An 18,226-nucleotide genomic window follows, 5' to 3' on the forward strand; every position below is an offset into this window, starting at 1 on the left:
GTTGCTGTCGTGAGGGCTGAACGATCGCTCGCCGCGGCTGCGCGCTGTCGTGGGCACAGGCTGGAGTAATAGAGCGCCGAAAGCAGGAGCAGTGGGGCGTGCAGCGCCCGGGGCGTGGGGGCCCAGGGCGGGACGCGAGGCCCCTCGGTGGAGGCGGCAGCACACCGCTGACCCTCCGTGGAGCGAACAGGCCGTGCGGGAGCTGCGTGGGGCAATGGGCAGTCTCACGACCGGGCCGGAACGGTCTTGCGCGGCCGCGTTTCCCGCTCCCCCGCCCCGGGCCGTGAGGGGGTGAGGGACCAAGATGGCGGCGCCCAGCGCCGGGGCGGCGGGGGGAGGCCGGGGGAGGCCGCCCGCCGTCACCCCCCAACAGATCCGCGACCTCATCGACGGTGGCATTGCCCCTGAGGGCGCCGGGCCCGACGGGTGAGGGGGAGCGGCGGGGTCTCGTTGGCACCGGGTCTGAGGGAGGCGGCCCGTCCATGTGGCACCGGTGGGGGGAGGAGGCTGGGGAGCCCCCGGTTATCGGGAGGTCTGGGAGACGCTGAGGGGGCATGGGAAACGGCAGGAGTCATTGCAGGGTGCTGGAGAGTTGGGAATTACTGTGGGGGAGGGATACTGGGGAAAAAAGGGCGCTGAGGTGTGCAGGGAGAGACTGGGAAGCACGGGGGGGGGGGGGGGCACTGGAAAGTGTGGGCGCTGGGAGGCCGTACTGGTGGGACTGGGAGGCACTGGGGTACTGGTGGGATTAAGGAATACTGGAGAGACAAAGGTGCACTGGGAAGCAGTACTGGTTGCATTGGAGTACTGGAGGGATGGCGAGGCACGGGTGGGGGGCGGACAGGCAGTAGTGGAAACGGAGACACTGGGACACAAGGCGGCAGTAGTGAGCACTGGGAGGCACTGGTGTGCACTGGAAGGGCAGGGGCAGGTAACTGGCCTGTAGAGTTCTGGTGTCCCCACAGCTTGGTTGAGCTGAGCTGGCTACATACTGAGCCTCTGACCCAAAAAGTGTGTGGTCACAGCCTGGGGGGGCACTGAGAGTCACAGGAGTTACTGGTGGGTGCTGAGGAGTCTGGAAGGCACTGGAGGCGCTAGGCGGCTGAACTTTGCGGGTATCTTGCTAAAGTCAAACGACTGTGGTTGTCCTCAGAGGCACAGTTCACCTTTGACACAACCATCCCCAAATTTTGGTCCATGGAGGGGTGTTGGGGAGAGGCCAAAGGGTAGCACCTGCCATGTACCCAGCGTTCCAGCTGCAGCGGCCTGCGTTCCAGCCATGAATGCCAATGTCAGGAGCTTGGGAGTGTCCCCAATTTCAGAAACATGCTGCAATTGTTAATTTGCCTTCACCAAGCTCAGAAAACAAGTTCCTGTCTCCTTGTCAAGTCAAATCTCGACCTGCCACTGCTGTCAATCATCATGAAACGTTTAATGTGCACCTTTTCTAATTGCATTATATCTTTTTAATTGTTTTATTAGTAATTAAAAGTTGGCTTTAGGAGATCTGCAGAAAGGTTTCTTATAAGGGTAAGCCTGAAGTACGAGAGGTTATAAAGTGATCTGTGCATTTTTTATTAATGAAATCTTTCCAGGACAGTGCAAATGCTTTGCTTGCTGATTTGCTGTTCATTTTAGGAAGGACACATCTGACTGGTTGGAATCGGCTAATGGATCTTCTCAAATGGATGCTCTGTCCTTGGAGTCTGCCAGCAAGGAAGCCTATTTCAGCAGAGTAGAAACATTCACCATATCCTTTCTGATGCTGAGCTTTCAGCCATTCCCCACCCTGCTTTTCTGTCACCCTCCCTGTGGCTTCCCCACAGGCTCTATCTTCTTGGAAGCTTTTCTTCTTTGGCCATATAAACCCTGTCCAAAGCTTTGCCTGCTCAACCTGAAATTTGTTGGGTTTTATCCTTAATGTGAGCACCCGCTGAAGTGGGCAGGCAAACCCCATGAGCTGTCTCCCCTGGTTTGTGCCAAGTATGGCTGGACCAACGTGGAGTGTGACATGCTGAAGTGCTCCAGCTGCCAGGCCTTCCTCTGCATGAGCCTGCAGCTCACGTTTGACTTCAACAAGTGTATGTATGCTAGTGTCCAGTGGGTACAAGGCGTGGGCTCTAGGGTTTGGGGGTGTATGTGCTTCATCATGTATGTAAATTACTTGCATAGTCTTGTCCTGAGAGGTGCTGGGTGTTTAATGTTTCTGAAAATAAAGTGCAAATTGGGAAAATACTCTTTAGTTTGTGAGAACATGGTAAACCTTCTTGCTTCTGTTGTCAGAGATGGGTTAGAATAGAATAGTTCCAGTTGGAAGGGATCTGTGATGATAATCTAGTCCAACAGCCTGACCACGTCAGGGCTGACCAAACATTAAATCATATTGAGGGCATTGTCCAAATGGCTCTTAAACACTGCCAGGCATGGAGCATCAACCACCTCTCTAGGAAACCTGTTGCAATGTGTAACCACCCTTTTGGTAAAGATACACTTCCTGATACCAAGTCTGAACTTCCCCTGATGCAGCTTTGAGCCATTCCCATGTGTCCTATCACAGGATCCTGGGGAGAAGAGCTCAGCACCTCCCTTTCCACTTCCCTTCCTCAGGAAGCTGCAGAGAGTAACATGGTCGCCCCTCAGCTTCCTTGTCTCCAAACAAGACAAGCCCAAGGCCCTTAGCTGCTCCTCGCTGGACGTGCTACCCAGCCCTTTCATCAGCTGTGTTGCCCTCCCCTGGATGTGTTCCAGTACCTTAACATCCTTTTAAAATTTTGTTGCCCACCTGCTTGGTCTGCTGCCCTGATTTCCATTCAATTTTTCTGTGGGCTGTTGGTGGCTGCTGGTCACAAAGCAAGTCCAGGTGATCACATTGTGTAATTTAATTAGTAAACTCCTCCACTGCCTTCTTTAAACTACTTGGACTAAAAGTAAAATTCCCCTTCCTGTTGTGCCTGCTCAGCTCCCTGCCCAGGCCCACCACCTTTCCTTTTCTTGCCTGCAGAGCATCAGTCACTCCTGACACTCTGAGGTGCAGGCACGGAGCAGTAACAGCTCTTGGCTCTCCCACGTTGGGCAACACAGGCTGTGAATGTGGCAGGATTGTCACCCTCCGTGGTTTGCTTGGCCCCACGGCATGAGTGTTGCTTGAGCGCCACAGGATAGTGATGGTCTGTGCTTTATCACCTGCCCAGAACTTCACTTTCCTTTATCTGCATCTGTCCTCTGTAGAAAGGCATTTATTACCCCACCACAAATAAGTGTCATCTCCACTTCTGAATTTTCTTGACTGACTGCAAGTCTCTGCTCTTGTTGTCCAGAACGTAGCAGAGAGCACAGCCCTGCTGTCTGACAAATGCCGCGTGGGTCATGTATAATAGGAAGCTGTATGAGCATTTCCTTTTGGGTCACTCTGAATATTGACGTCTGCTGTTTGCTCAGACTATCTTTTTTAAATAAACCTTGGCCTAATTATTCTGTTGGTAAATGCACTAGTTTAGGAAAATCTAAAATAATCAGAGGTTGGAAGAGGGGCTTGAAAAATAAGTTGGAAAATCAATTCTTTGGTTTTGAAAGGTGTGAATAAGTTAAATTAAGTATCAAATCTTTTTTTGAGGAAACTTGATTTCCATTTCCAGACATGGCTGTGATTTGGTTCCTACAGCCAGGGTGGAAGGGTCAGGTGAGTTAGGGACTGAAAGTAGCCCAGGAGGTAAAACTGGCAAAAGCGGGCAGTCCCTGTGCCAGTGGTTGGTTTGAACTGTGTTTCTACCGCACTGCTGTGCAGTGCGGCAGGCTCCCCTGCTCCACGGTCAGTGTGCCTGGGAACAGGAGGGGATTTTGGCTGCAGGGTGGTGGAATGGCTCTGGTGGTGCTCGCTCTTGCAGAGATAACCCCTTGAGCCAGCCTGCCTTCGCTACAGGAACCGCTGCTATGTGGCTGCCTAGAGGGAGGCTGAAGGTATGGCGGCTCCTTTTGGTGGGGAGGCAGATGAGTCTGAGGTGAGAGCTTCAGGCTCTGCAGCCTCAGGTGGCATCTGTCACTTAAGCCATGCTGAACGGGAGGAACAGGGAAGCCCTTGTAGCCTGGTGCCTTTCTGTCATGGTTGGGGAAAAACAAACCAGTCCCTGAGGAGGTGGCTCTGCAGGGGAGTAGAAGTGAGCTTTGCCTTGCAGATAAGGAGCGCTGCATGGAGCTGAAGAAAGCCTTGTGCGCTGCTCATGAGAAGTTCTGCTTCTGGCCAGACAGCCCCTGCCCAGGTTGGTATCTCAGAGCCCAGCTAGTGCACGTGTCTGGCATTATTCCCTTTTTTCTCCCCTTTGGTCTGCTCTTGTCTCCTGTTGTAGGAATTGGGGTTTCTCTTCAAGTTCTCAAAGCAGGCAGCGTCACCACAGTCCCCTTTTTCGCTGTGGGGACAACAAAGCACACAGTGGCAAAGTGATGCCTCTGAGCAGCATCAGCAAATAAACAGCTGAGCCATGACTAGAGTCCCAGGCTGGGCTGTACCCAGCCTTTCTTCACCTTTACATGCCTCTAGGACAGTTAAAAATGCTTTTTGGGTTGTAACTGGGAGGTTGACAGGAGGCTGGATGACATGGGGTGCTCAAAGGCGATAGAACTTGTCTTCAGAGCTGCGCTTCACGGGGATTGGTGGTTGCAAAGGAAAAAGGCTGTGCTCAGCTTTTCTTTTTAAAGCCGAGAGACTGCTATGGGGAGACTTTGGCTGGACTCATCTCCTCTCTTGCACAGCGGGATAAAGAAGGGGTGGGGAGGCTGGTGGCACAGCTGAACCCTCCTGCGTTTCCTTTCACCAGATCGCTTTGCCATGTTGCTGGTGGATGAGCCCAGAGCCCTCCTCCAGGACTTCCTGGATCGCTTTCAGAGCCTGTGTCAGCTGGAGCTGCAGCTGCCCTCTCTCAGACCAGAAGATTTGAAAAACATGGTGAGTTCTTGTCTGTCCCCAAGATCAGGTGTGTTCAGGTCCCCAGTGATGATGCCAGGCATGCCTGTGCTGTGTAAACCCTGATTGAACCAGTTGTGAGATTCAAATCAGAGATTTCAGCTTGTGTGTGTGAGTGGTCTGTCATCACCTTGGCTTTCCTCTTGGATGTTCCTTGCATTGTGGTTTCTCCTGCTGTTTCTGGAAACACATAAAAGGGAGTTTGAAAAGCCTCATCTGCTGTGCAAGCCCTTGGCCAATGCAAGCAGAGCTGGCTCATGTCACCATGATGTCACTGGTGGGAATTGGGCTGAAGTGTCCGTTTCCCACTGTGCGCCTTGCCCGGCACGTGTGGTGCTTTCTGGTGTTGGGCAGAATTTATTTCAGGTCCCACAGACTCCTTCAGGAGCTCTCCCTGGCAGCTCCCGCTCCATTACCTCCAAGCAGTCCATGAGATGTGGCAACCCGTGGATCGCTCCTTTAGTTGGGAGCTTACAAGACTGGAGACAGTCACTGTGTTAGGTGGGATGAGGAGTTTGGGGTGCCAGAGGCTGCCCCAGAGCAGAGGCCCATGAAGGTGAGGGAGCCCAGGGAGTGCGGGGGAGGCCTCTCGTGTGAGGCAGTCATGCAAAGAGCCTCAGCAGGCAGGAGGAAAGAGCAGGACCTACAGCATAAGAGGCTGGAGCGTAGCTGCAGCCAGGAGCAAGTGTGGGATTGCCTCCTTGTAGGGACCTGGCCAGGTCCTACTCTACTTCAGCCAAGTCTGGCTTGTTGGGCACTCGGACACTTGCTCGGCACGTAACAGATGGCTCTCAGCAGTGAGAAGCCGTGTGGGAAGTGGGCAATTCTTCATCCATTCAGCAGAAATCACAGAGGTGTCTTATGGTTGCCATCATGGGCTGGCTGAGCTATGAAACCCATCAGAGCCCCATGAGAAGAGAAACCGTAAAACCAATGGATGTATTGCATCTCCACATCTAACTCCCTGGCTGTTCACTAGCAGCAAGGTCTGGAGCCTGACTGACACCCTTCGGGGACACTCTTTTCTCACTGTGTCTCAGCAACAGCCCCAGAAGTGCTCACAGTTTGCCTAAGCACAGGCAAACACAGCCCCTGTTACCTCCCTGGGATTGGAGAGACACTTCAGGGGGGGCTGTTCAGGCTCATGCTTGCTGCGAGCAGCGGATCTGCGACCTGCTCTGCTGTCCCCACACGTGCTCAGGGGATCAAACAGTGCTTGAACAAAGTCCATGCAACAGGAAGAGTCAGATGGGCACAAGGCAGGAGAAAGCTATCACTCTGTGGCTTTTGCCTGTTAACCAGAGTAGAAGTACTGAGGGTGGTAACTCATGTACCCAGCCCTTTCAGGGAGTGAAAAGGGGATTTTTCTCCATGTAGGATGTGGTTTGTGGGTAGAAGCAGTGTATTTTATCGGACTGCCTCTGACTGCCAGCTCTGTCACCTTTCTCTGTCCTGCAGTCCCTAACAGAGGAGAAGATCGGTCTGCTCCTCCAGCTGATCGGGGAGGAATTAGAGCACAAAATGGAGGGAGAGAAACCACCGATGAAGTTTGCCACAGAAATCCTGCAAGTGCATGTTCCTGCCTGCATCCTGGCTCTGTGTGGCTGGACTTGCAGGTGGGTAGTGCTGTAGGACTGTTACTGAAGTGTCTGCCGCACTTCGTGGTTGCTGGTGAAACCTGTCAGAGGCTGGAGGAACATTGATTATCTCTCCTGTGAAATGTTAGGTGTCCCCTATTTCACTATTTTAATATTATCTTTAGCCATTAAAATTGACAGACTTCCAGAAACTCCAGTGCAAATCTCCTTAATCTAAAATAGATGTCTCCCTGAGATGGCAAACAGTGTGAAACAACTGATCTGTCAGTTTCCCCGCTTGTTGCTGATTTAGATGTTGAAGTCAATCCCTGAGATGTCATCCTTAGTAACACTTTCATTGCTCGTCAGGCCTGCAGGAAGGGAGGGAAGGTTCATGACCTGAAAGCTCACAGCTTCCCAAAGTGTGTGCTGGGAGCAGAACAGCCATGCTATTTATGCCTGAGGCAGCTCTGAAGGTGAAGTGATCTTTTATGGTGCAGGCTGGAAAAGGGCTTACGTTGGGGAGGAGCAGAGCTGCTGCTGTGGCTGGGCAGTTCACGGGCTGAAGATGGGGACGTTCAGCTGATATGTCATAACTGAGCATGCTTCTGCTTCATGGCAAGCTAAAATGTAACTGAACCAGTTTAAATCAATGCTGTAGATGAGTTTTAATGGAATTGTTTTACTACTTAGCATGTGGGGCTACAAAACCAGGTAGGGCTGTGCCTCAGCCCAGGGGTACCGATGTCTTGAAATGTGCTGGCTCGGGTACCTGCAACTGAGACTGTTTCTGTGCTCTGCCAAATACCTGCATCTGTTCTGACAGCTGTGGTTCCAGGGAAGGGCCCAGGTTTGTCACTGACCTTCTCTCATGACTTGGCTCTGTCCCCACAGTGCTGCGTCTGGCTCTGTGCACCTCTCAGTGATCACCTGCTCCCGCTGTATGAGGAAGGTGGGACTGTGGGGCTTTCACCAGCTGGAGTCTGTGGGGCCGGAGCTGGACTCCTGCAGCCCGAGCGGCACACCACTGGCACCTACTGAGCGCTTCCCACTCGTGCCCATGTCTCCGCGCAGGATGCTCACGCGGAGCCAAGACACGCTCCCTCCTGGCTCTGAGCAGGTATGGCCCAGCTCAGCCAGCCCCTGAGCTTGGGGTGTCTGGGTGATACAGGGGCACACAGGAGTCAAGACTGATGTAGTTTGGGTGTACACTGCCTTTTTAGGCTGAAAGAGGCTCATTTTGGTGCTGTGTCTCCAGCTGTAGGCAATGTCAGCAGAAGTAGGTTGCTGCTGCATTTGCCCTTGCCCTTTGCAGCTCTCTGTCCTTCCCTCTCTGAACCCTGCTGTAGGGAGACACAAAAAGGACCTTTCCCACCAGCATCCTGGGGCCTGTCTTAACTTGAGATGCTCTGAGTCAGGGGCATGTCCAGCTAGACATATCTGAGATGTTTCTGGTGTGAAGGGAAGGTGGCACTGCTCCTGCCAGAATGGCTGAGAAGGCTTTGATCTCTCTTTGAGCTGGGCAGGGTCCCCCCGTCCCCTTCAGGCAGAGGACATGCTGGTGACCAGAGGAGCTCTTACTAATTCCTTATTCTTTCCCCACTGGCAGCACGAGAAGAGTCCGTCCCCAGCAATGTCTCGCCCACGGGGTTGGGACTCTCCCATCCCCATGGACCGGGGTGAGTTGGAGGTGACCAGCCCCACTCTGAGGAGCCGCCCCATCACCCGCAGCATGGGGCAGGGGGACAACGTGGAGGTGCCATCCAGCCCTCTCCGCAGGGCCAAGCGGGCACGGCTCTGCTCTTCCAGCAGCTCAGTGAGTGACCTGAGTGCAGGTGCAGGGAGAGCCTGGGTGGGGAGGAGAGGGGCATGGGCAGGGTGTTCCTGATCCAGGGACCAGTGTTGTCCCCACAGCCAGCTCAGGGCCGGTGTTTAGGTGCAGAGAGGGTTTCATGTGTCATTGAAGTATGTTTTAAATCATGCTGTTGCTGTCCTCCTTCACTGTCACCTCCTCCCTTATGCAGGACACTTCTTTGAGGAGCTTCTTTGACCCCAGCTCTCAGCATCGTGACTGGTGTCCCTGGGTCAACACAGTGGAGGGAGGGGAAGCCCTGGAGGATACCATGACTCAAGCAGAGAAGGAGCCTGTGAAGCCAGAACCGGGCTGGCAAGTGGTACTGAACACACTCCTTGCCACCAGAAAGTGTGACAGAGTGCCTGAGACGGAGCCTGTGGTGAGTCTTGCGGGATCCCCAGCCCCAAATTCAAGTGCTCAAAACACTGCTTGCCCCAGCCTTGCTCAGAAATTGGGTTATATGGGTTTTGTTTGGGCTGAGTGCAAAGCCAGCTGGGTGGCAAGGACCAAACCTGTGTCTGCAGCGTCTCCGCTTCCCCTCCAGCTGTGCTGACAGCCTCTCAGCCAGGTCTCGTCTGTTACAGTGATGTGTTGTGCACAGATCTGCTCAAGGGCTACTATAAATAACAGCCTTTCCTGAGCAGCTTGGTGCTGCCCAAGATCCAGTTTCATATCATGTCCCGATAGAGTACTCCTGATGCTCTCTGCAGATGTCCTGATTGCTGGCTCCTGCAGCCACCAGTCCCAGGCTGTTGGACCAGTGGGTTTGCTGAGCCAGGGGAGCAGCACTGAGGCCACAGCACCCCTCCCTGAGTGGCTGTGGAGCAGACGGTACCTGCTGCCACCTCTCTGGATCCCCCAGGCCCCATTATCCACTTGGATTCCTCCTGCCAGCTCCCTCTGGCTTTGCTTGGGGCTGAGCTGCAGGGACCAGCGGAGCAGTCCTGCTTCAGCGTTTGTCTTGGAAACTTTGTGTGGGTTATGTCCCTAACAGACTGGTCCCTTCTGGCTGTGCCACGTGCTGGGAAAGCACCAGCTGGTCCTGTGGGACTGGACACAAGTCACAGGTGTGAGACCAGGCTGGAGCAGGGGATGGTTGGAGTGCTGTCCTGCTTCTTGAAGTCACCTTACTTTTTCTCCCCTCCAGCTCTGGTAAAAAGGGCTAATGAAGAAGAGGAGCAAATTGAGGTCCTGGCAGCCAGTTGGGATATTTCAAATAGGGTTTTTTTCTGCAGTTTCTTCTCATGTGCTTTGTAGGCAGGCTGGTGGCGGTTGCAGATCCTGTTGTGGTGCCTTAACCTCTGGTTATTGCTTTGCTCCCGTCTCTCACAGAGCCTCTCGGTGAAGTCCTGCAAGGTGTTCCGCATTTTCCGGCAGTGGGAGAGCATGAATTCTGCCTGAACAGGCCACTGCCTCTGGGAACTGCTGCCTGGCTGGCAGCAACAGGGCATTGTGTTGGTCTGGCAGAGGTCTGCTTCACAGTTGCTCCTATGGCAGCTCCATGCCCTGGGGAGGGGATGCCGAGGAGGCTCCACACCAAATGCAGCCCCTAGCTGCCGCTGGGCCCCACTTCTCCCTGACTGCCTTCCTTGAAGCCCCCTGCCTTCACAAATTGCTGCTGTAGCCCTTGGCCTCAAGGGCTTTGACAGCCCCATCTGGAGCTGGGATGTGCTGTGCTGGGATGTGCGAGGCAAACAAGGAGATGTGGTCACCTGGCAGGGGTGACTGTCTTGTCCAGCTGTGACGTGCCACCAGCAGCGCAGGGAAGTGTCACCAGGTGGGAATAAATATTTCACTTTTGTGGTTTTTTGTTACTGCTGGTGCGACGCTTCTTCCTGGGACAGGACGAGCTCTGGACCTAGCACGTGGCTCCTGTATCCCTTGGGATGCTCATCTTTGTGGGAGTAGTGTCCAGCTGTGCGCCTCTCCTGTTTCTCACTCTTTGCTGTCTCCCCTGCCTGATGTGGGGTCTTTGCCATTGCCTTAGACCCTGTACATGTAGAGATGCCCCTGGCCTTGTACCCCTGTGCCTGCCTGTGTCTGCTTTGGCACTCAGCTTCCTGAAGCAGATTCAGTCAGGGGCTGAAAGCTTTTTGGGGTGATAAATCACCCATGCTGGAGTGCCAGGGAGACTGGGATGCTGGCAAAATGCAGGAAGAGGTGGGTTAGGGCTTCCCATGGCTCAGAGTCACAAGGCCGGGTGCTGGGGAGGGACTGGTCTCTGTGGAAGGGGGAGAAGTTATCAGGAAGGGAGACCCTGGTCTGTTGTCTCCATCCTCGAGGATGCTGGGGAAGGGGCTTTGGGGAGGACTGAGACTCCACAGGCAACCCAGGCACAGTTGGATCCCTTTACTCCAGGTCTGCCGCCCCCACATGGATGTGGGTGAGGGCACAGGGACATGTCAGTCTTTTTTTTTTTTCTTTTTCTTTTTTTTTTTTTCTTTCTGGAGCAAAGGAAACTACTTTGGAGAAACTAGCACTTGCCTTGGTTGCTCCAGCTCTGGGGTTCCTACTGTGTTTCATCTTGCCCCATCCTCTTCGAGGCATTCTGTGGCCACCCAGTGCTTGGAAAGGCAGCAGCTACCTTGGTCAGGGCTGATCCCTGCTTTCCCTGCACCCCAAAACTTCCATGTACACCTTCCCACTCCAGTGTTTTTTCCAGGAGACACCCTTTACTTACCAGATTCTTGGGTGGGTGCTGGCAGGAAGCCCCCTGGGAAGCAGCAGGGTTTGAGTTTAAGGTCTTAATTGTGTGGCCCTAACAAGGAGCTGCTTCACCCCATGGCCATGCTGGGAGATATGGAGATACGCGTGTCACCCCCCCATGCACCCTTGATACCCCCAGCCCCAGAGGGCTGAGGAGAGGCTGGGCACTGGCTGGGCTCTGCAGTGGGGCATGGAGAAGCCCCTTCCCCAGCTGCCTGGACCCACAGATCTTGTTGTCCCCAGCAGCTGCCCCCCCAGCCCCACTTGTCCCCCATAGCTCCCCCCACAGCTTGCTATGGATGGGTCTCTGTAGCTCCCCTGCTCCCCATGGCTTCCCTATTTCCAGTGGTGTCCTGCAGCTCCCCATGGTTCCCCCTACCCTCCACGGCTTCCAACATCCCTCTCACACACACGCACCCACTCCACTTCGCACATGCCTGCCGTGATCAGGGAACTGCCCCACAAACCGTGGGGTGCACCTGCACTGGAAAGGATGATATCCCCATGCTGGGGTGGGCAAAGCCAGCTACCGCCCCTGCCCCTGTTTTTAGACCCAGGACGGCTCAGACGGCCCTCAAATCCCCTGTGCACCCATGTACAAGAGTTTGGGTGCTGGAAGAGTGGTCTTAAGGCATTCCAAAAGGGACAGCATGCTGTTGTAGTCGCTGTTACTGTGAAATTATCCCCATTGCAAAACTAGGATATAACACAGGTGAAATACGAGAATTTAAAGAAATTAAGAGGAAAATCGTGATTTCCCCCCTCCTGTTCTCTCAGTTGCTTGGAACCAGCTGGGGAAACGGGGGACCCTCTATCCCAGCTTCTCCAGCTGTTCTGCTCAAATATAACGCTGTTCCCCTTTGCCTCCCCCAAAATTTCCCCCAGCCTAGTTCACCCCGGAGGTGCGTTACTTCCTGCCCCAGCCAGACTTGGGGCTAGAGGGGTGTGTTGGGCTGTTAAATGGAAGAAATCACCCACACACACACACTTGTGGGGTGAAGGTCCCCCTTTTCTCAAACTTCTCAGAGTTCTTCAGCTGTGTTTCCTCCCCATGTGGGGAGGAAGTGTTGGGGCAAATTTTTTGGAGTGATGCTAGGTTCAGGAATGCAGGATGTCCGCCCTGGGTGGGGAGGTTCCATGTCAGAGCCCCGCCAGCTTGAAAGAAACCCATTAGTGCCATCATCACGCGCCCGATTGTCACCTCTGGAGCGCTGGCGGGTGCCTGCCCTGCCCCGGCCGGTTGGGTAAATTGAGGCACTGGGAAATGCTTTACCGGTGTCGCACCGCAAAGCCGGCACGGTGACTCGTGCTGTGAGGCCTGGCCATCTGCCACGTGCCTGCTTTGTAATCCAGGGGAGAGGTTTGGATTTAATGGTGGCTTTCCCCAGGTGACTCTGGCCACCCCACACGGGGGAGGAGCCCTCTTCGCTGGGGCTCCAGCGGGGTCTCGAACCCGCGGCCCCATCAACATTTTTTTTTTTTCCCCTTCTTTTCGTACCCGCTCCACTGCACTACAGCTCCCGGCGTGCCGCGGGGTGGGCGGGGCCACCGCGGCGTTGCCAGCGCACCAATGGCGACGGTGCGGGGCGGTGAGGTCACTGCGGGTGACGTCAGGGGTCCAGAGAGAGGCTCCGGCAGAGGCGACCGGAGCGGGGCTCGCGGCTGAGGGAGCGCGAGGCGGCGCGGGGGGGCCCAGGCGGCGGCACCGGCGGCAGCGCAGGAGGGCGGCGGCGACACCGGCGGCGGCAGCAGCAGCAGCGGCGGCACCGGCGGCGGCGGGGGGTCCCAGCGGCTCGGAGCCCGGCGCCCCCCCCCCGCTCCCCTCGGTGCCGGGCGTCCCCGGTCCGCGGCGGCGGCGCTGACAGCCCGCCCGGAGCACCGGGGGCGGCCGCGGCCACCATGTCCTCCCCCAGCCCGGGCAAGAGGCGGATGGACACCGACGTGGTCAAGCTGTATCCTTCCCGCACTGCCCCCTCCCCCCCGCCCCAACCCTTCCCACCCTCCCCACCCTCCGCCGGCAGTCCTGGGGGGCGAGCCCACCTCCCGGGCCGGGCCTGCATCGGGCGGGGGGGGCGGGGGGTACCGGGCACCCCTGTCCGGTGTCGCTCTCCACACCCCCCGGGCGCGGCAGCGCCCCTTTCTGAGGCCAGGCCTAGGCCTCTTCTCAGAGCTGAGTGTTGGCCCTATGGCCGTGCCTTCCCCCCCCGCCCCCCGCCCCCCCGTTCCCCGGTGTGAGGCCCCCCCCCCCTCCTTACCGAGGAGGGAGGCCTACTCCTTGCCTCCACTCTTCCTTTATTCCAGGGAGGCTTATCCCCCTCTGTGGTTTGACAGCCACTGGCCGGGGTGCCCTCGGGGTGTCCCTGCAGGTGCCTCCCTCCCTGGTGAAGGCCCCCCCAGCCTGGGTGCCCTGCACCCCTCTTGGCCTGTGGCCCAGCCGCTGGGGGAGGGTGAGGAAGGGGAGAGCAGCTCCGGCAGCCACAGCCCAAAGAAAGGCTTTTGTGGTGTTTAATATCATTTACTCCCCGATTTCAGCCTGTGGTTCACGAACCTTCTGGTGCCGGCTTAGGGATTTAATTTTTTTTTTTTTGGGGGGGGGGGGGGAGGGTGGGGGGGCATGGGGACTGGCTCGCGGCAGACCTGTGGCTGGGTGATGGCAGGGTGGGCAAAGGGCTCCAAGGCTGGGGCCTGCAGCCTGTCTCACAAGAGGTCCTGTTTATGTAACGCTCCAGGTTAGGTTAGGCTTTATTATTTCTATTCCCCCCCCCCCCCCCCCCCCCCCAATATATGTTTATATTCTTTCTCCTTATTTTTATTCTTGGCCCTTTACAGGGTGGTGAATCCTTTTTCTCTCTGTCTGGAGTGTGGGTGGCATTGAAAAATATCATTGGGAATTGGGTTCTAGGATTGTTTTATTAATAGTTTTTGTTTACAAGGTGGTGGTGTGTGCCGAGAGGGGGTAGAAATGGCAAGAGTGGCTGAAATGTTTTCCAGCTCTGTTGACTGAACGTGCCTGACCTCCCTCAGTAGGACTTGGGGTCTGGTGGCTCTAACTTCGTGATGTCAAGGGGTCGAGATACAGGTCTGATTTGGTTTCCAGAGAGAGATAAACAAACTTACTTGGATTTTGTGTTGGTTTTTTTTTTTTGGGGGGGGGGGAGGGCACCGCTCTTGTTTGTGGCGTGAGGGTGGCTTATAGAAGGAAACTTCTGTTTGACGTTCAGCCTGCGCATTTCTCTCTATAAAGCTGCTCTTCATATATTTTTCGCCTTGTTTTTAAGCAAATAGGAAATGACTACTGATCATGCTTGAATCGGAGCTATTTTTATCCAGGGGTTTAAAGTTACACACATGTCATACTCTGCCGAACGCCAATTGCGATCGATGCTTAATCACACCGGGAGGAGGGTCAGGAATTCCAGCTGTTTAGTGTTTGTGTGTGGGGAAATAAAATCTTTCTTGGGGATAGTCTGGAAAGCACTCTGGGCCAGAGAGGGCCTGAGGCCCAACCTGATCCACCGCTGCTTTCCTTTCCCTTTCCCCTCCCCCTGTTCCCCCCTCCCCCTGTTCCCCCCTCCCCCTGTCCCCCCCCTTTTTGTTCGGTTCATAGCCAGCATCTCCAGTGATCGCAGCATTTTAGGAGACAAAGAGCAGGTTTATCTGAAGTGGCTTCGCTGGCTCTGTATTTCTAGCGGTGGCTAGGCTGTGTGGTGGTAGGTAGAAAGCCCTGAATATCTGGCATTCCTCCCAATCCTGGGTAGTTTCCGCTCTGCTCTCTTTCTGCCCCCTGACAAAAGAAACCCAAGGCTTTTCCAAAAGCAAAGCTCTTGCTGTTGTCGGTGCAGCCTTCCTGGTGATTTGAGGGGTGAGGGTTAGAGCAGTCAGTCTCCTGCAGACAACAAACTTAGGAAGTTGGATGTGTCAGATGACTCTCCTCACCACTCCTCCCTCCCCAGCCTTTTTTTGTTTGTCTGCTTGACTTGCCTGCCTGCCCGGGTGAGCGCAGCTCAGTAGGCCCAGGCTCCCGAGACGCTTCCCTGGGGAATCTTCCTCTCTGGAAGCTGATCTGAAATAGGGGTCTGGTTTCAGATGCAAGAGCGAGGAGGGTCTTGGTGGTGACCAGAGGAGAGGGGGCTTGTCTGAAGGAATGTACTTGAAGGCTGCTCCTCCCCACCGCTCGAGGGTTTTGTTGTTGTGGTGGGTTCCCGTTCCTGTTCCCCCCCCCCCCCCCTTTTGCTGCCGTTTTCATTACGGTTTCCCTTTTCACCCCCTTTTCATGTCACCGATGGAGAATAATGGTGTGGATTTATGGCCTGCCAAGGGCTACCTTTTTGGGTAGGGAGAGGGTGATGGCCAGAGTGAATAACACTGCTGCCTTCTCCTGCTCTGACAGGTTTAGGAGCTGAGTGGGGTCTTTTTATTATTCCTATTTTCAATCCTAACACGTCCGTGTCCTTTTGTGGATGCTTCTTTGTGATCAGGGAAGGGGAGAGGTTGCTCAGTTCTCTGGGGCTGGAGGGAGGGCAGAGCTCTATGTGTGCGTGTTAATGTGTTGAACTGATGTTTAATAATCGCCTGGACGATTATGTGCTGAAACTCTGAGTCACTCATTGTTTCTCCCCTGATCGTGTTTGTGACGTTGTGAAATGCTGGGGAAGGGCCTGCGGTGGGGAGCCACGCTGTCTTCCTCCCTGCTTGGTGGGGGCTGCTGCCCCCCACTACGCTCACTGAAGTTTCCTGAATGACCTGTGTCCCCACAGAGTGGGGGAGTATTGCCCACACCCCACCTGCGAGCATGGCTTTGCAGGAATGCTCTGTGCTCCCCAGAACACCTCAGGACCCGCTTGCCAGTGGCCTGGAAGCGCAGGGGTATCCCACGGCCCTGCTGGGAAGTGCTGGAGCTCAAGGCTAGGCCTCCCCAGGTAGCCGCCAGCCCAGACACCCCCACTCCAGGGACTGCGGGGTCCCAAAGCGGGGGATCCCATCCCTGGTTCCCACCAGCTTTGGGGCGAGCTGCCGCCCGGGAGCCCATGTTTGCAGGCGAGAGGCCTCGGGCAGAGCTCCCAACTCTGCGGATTGGCTGCTCTGTTACTACCCGGAAACCGGGGCCGGGGCGGAGCGAGCCCGCAGCTGATGGGGTGCCCCAGCCAGCGTGTTTACACCCATGGGGAGACGCACCCGGGCACCCCCAGTCCCCCAGCACCGCAGGGCTGTTTGCCGCTGGCTGCGGCAGCTCCATGCTGGGGTTTTATTGTGCTGCGCCGGGGAGCAATGCGCTCGCTCCAGGGCGAGCTGTTTGCAGCCTCCCCTTGGACAGGAGTTTACTTTGTGCTGATTTATTTTCCTCCTTTTGTGGATAGATGCCCCCTTGCAGTGTTGTAGTCCCCGAGCTCTATTTTTAAGCATCGGAGCTGGAAAAGGGAAGTGTCACCCTGTTTTGTGCATGAAAGGAATTACAGATAGTGCCCAGCTTCATTTGAATCTCCCTGACTGACCAGTTTCCAGAGCTGATCATTTGTAAAGTGCGTCGGAGCTACCAGGGAGTGTAACACATGGAGCATCGCACTCCCTTCTAATTTTAGGCTTGTCCTGAGTCAAGGAGAATAAAGGTACAAAGCTCCTTAGTTTACCTGTTGGGTATTTTGTAATCACAAAACTCCCTGTGTTTGCTCCACTGAGATCGGCTGAGGCAAAGGGTAGGACACAGTTTACATTTGGGATAAATTCCTTTTTATGTTCATTATAGGCTTACACTGCACTTATCATCCTACTTGAACACCTTCCAAGAGTTGCGTTGAGCAATAGGATGGTCACGTGGCTTTGTTCTCTTTGGCCCGTCCCCAGGGGAAGAGCATGTGCGCTGGAATGTCTTGTTTTGGTAGGGTTTGGTGGTGTTTTGTTGTGGTGTTTTGTTGTTTGGTTTTTTTAAAGGATAGACATTTCTGGAAACTTTTACAAGTCAGAATGTAAATTTTAAAATGTCACGCTACACTTCTTTCTGCTCTACTTCTGGGGCTCTGTCTTAATGAGGTCTCCAGGGATGAGGGTAATCACATGGTGGTACTTCAAAACGCACAAAGACGTGGCAACGGCTCTGTTTCAGAACTGGGAGAATCCCCCCCCTTCCCCCAAAGCAGTTAGAAATGCTGGCACAGGTTGTGGCTTATAAATAAAATCCAGTTAAACGTGGCTGAGAACATATAGTGGTACCTGCCGTTACGAGAGCTTTAAATCCATGGATTGTTCTGCCAAAACCAAACCAACTAGAGAAAAAAAAATCATCTTTGTTGCGTAAATGACAACTTTCAAGGGTATCATCTTGCTCCTTTTAGAGCTGAATACAGTGTCTTTGCTGGCGGCTGGTTTTTTTTCCCCCGAAAGGACGGGCTCTTGGCTGGAACTGTAAGTTCACTCTTCCATTGTTACCTTGTCAGTTTGATCGCGGAGGCTATTGAAGCTCAGCTTGTCGAACAGACCTGAAAGCACAGTGCACCTGCTTAATCATATAATTGCGATGGTCATTGAGATGAAACTGTAGAATATGAATTCAGTTAAGATGGCTTGGAGCAGAGTGCCTTTTCTAGCTTGATATCCTGGCCCTATTTAAAATAAGAAAAATAAAGCCTTTGTATTGCTCTGCGTTGGGTAATTCTAACTATTTCTCCATCTCATTCCCCAGACTTGGAGCAGCAATTTTGGTATTCTGAATAGTATGGCAGTTGTCTTTAGGATTATGCTTATGGTACCCAGTTCTTAAGACTGAACTGGCATTAGATTACTAAATGCTGATTAAACAAATCATGGAGGCTGTTTCTTTGTAGTAGCAGTTTAAAAAAAAAAAAAAGTCCACACAGGATTTCAGTAAAACAAGTGGCTTGCCTTGTAAAATGGTGTCCCTGCTTGCCTTTCGGCTGCTGTGTCTAGAAGGGCGTGCTTGGTATTTCTTCTGTCTTTTCTAGTGAAGCTATACTGTGGTCTAGGCAGGCTTGGATTTGTAGTAGGTGATTGTTTTTAAGTGTCATCACGACTATCTTAGAATCCCAGCAAGCTTTTGGAAACGCGTCTCGCTGAGTGCACTCCCACATGTTCAACATTTCTTAGCAGCAGCAGCCCATAATGTTAGCTTTGAGCACA

General features: G+C 54.2%; 2 protein-coding genes across 7 annotated transcripts in view; both read left to right on the forward strand.

Annotated features, from left to right (window-relative positions):
• The first annotated feature begins 68 nt into the window (after positions 1-68).
• On the forward strand, positions 69-10,203 carry ZC3HC1 (zinc finger C3HC-type containing 1). Of its 2 annotated transcripts, XM_080390680.1 has the most exons (10): positions 76-426; positions 1,639-1,749; positions 1,930-2,081; positions 4,173-4,256; positions 4,812-4,939; positions 6,416-6,573; positions 7,429-7,654; positions 8,144-8,350; positions 8,559-8,768; positions 9,722-10,203. In XM_080390680.1, exons 1-10 carry the CDS (start codon positions 305-307, stop codon positions 9,788-9,790), a joined length of 1,467 nt encoding a protein of 488 aa, XP_080246806.1. In that variant the 5' UTR covers positions 76-304; the 3' UTR covers positions 9,791-10,203. The 2 variants fall into 2 exon arrangements, with proteins under 2 accessions (XP_080246807.1, XP_080246806.1); XM_080390681.1 differs by lacking the exon at positions 8,144-8,350 and having other exon boundaries at positions 69-426; positions 9,722-9,826.
• A 2,485-nt stretch (positions 10,204-12,688) lies between these two features.
• UBE2H (ubiquitin conjugating enzyme E2 H) overlaps positions 12,689-18,226 on the forward strand; it is a 53,383-nt gene continuing 47,845 nt past the window's right edge. The window contains exon 1 of one of the 5 annotated variants that reach the window (XM_080390706.1): positions 12,689-13,047. In XM_080390706.1, the coding sequence (XP_080246832.1) occupies positions 12,995-13,047 (53 nt within the window). In that variant the 5' untranslated portion in view covers positions 12,689-12,994. Of the gene's footprint in view, positions 13,048-13,326; positions 14,175-18,226 lie in introns of those variants that run through there. The other 4 variants (XM_080390703.1, XM_080390705.1, XM_080390704.1 and 1 more) reach the window with 4 other exon arrangements.

This window comes from Falco punctatus (genome assembly GCF_963210335.1).
Source record: "Falco punctatus genome assembly, chromosome: 6".
Classification (NCBI taxonomy): domain Eukaryota; kingdom Metazoa; phylum Chordata; class Aves; order Falconiformes; family Falconidae; genus Falco; species Falco punctatus.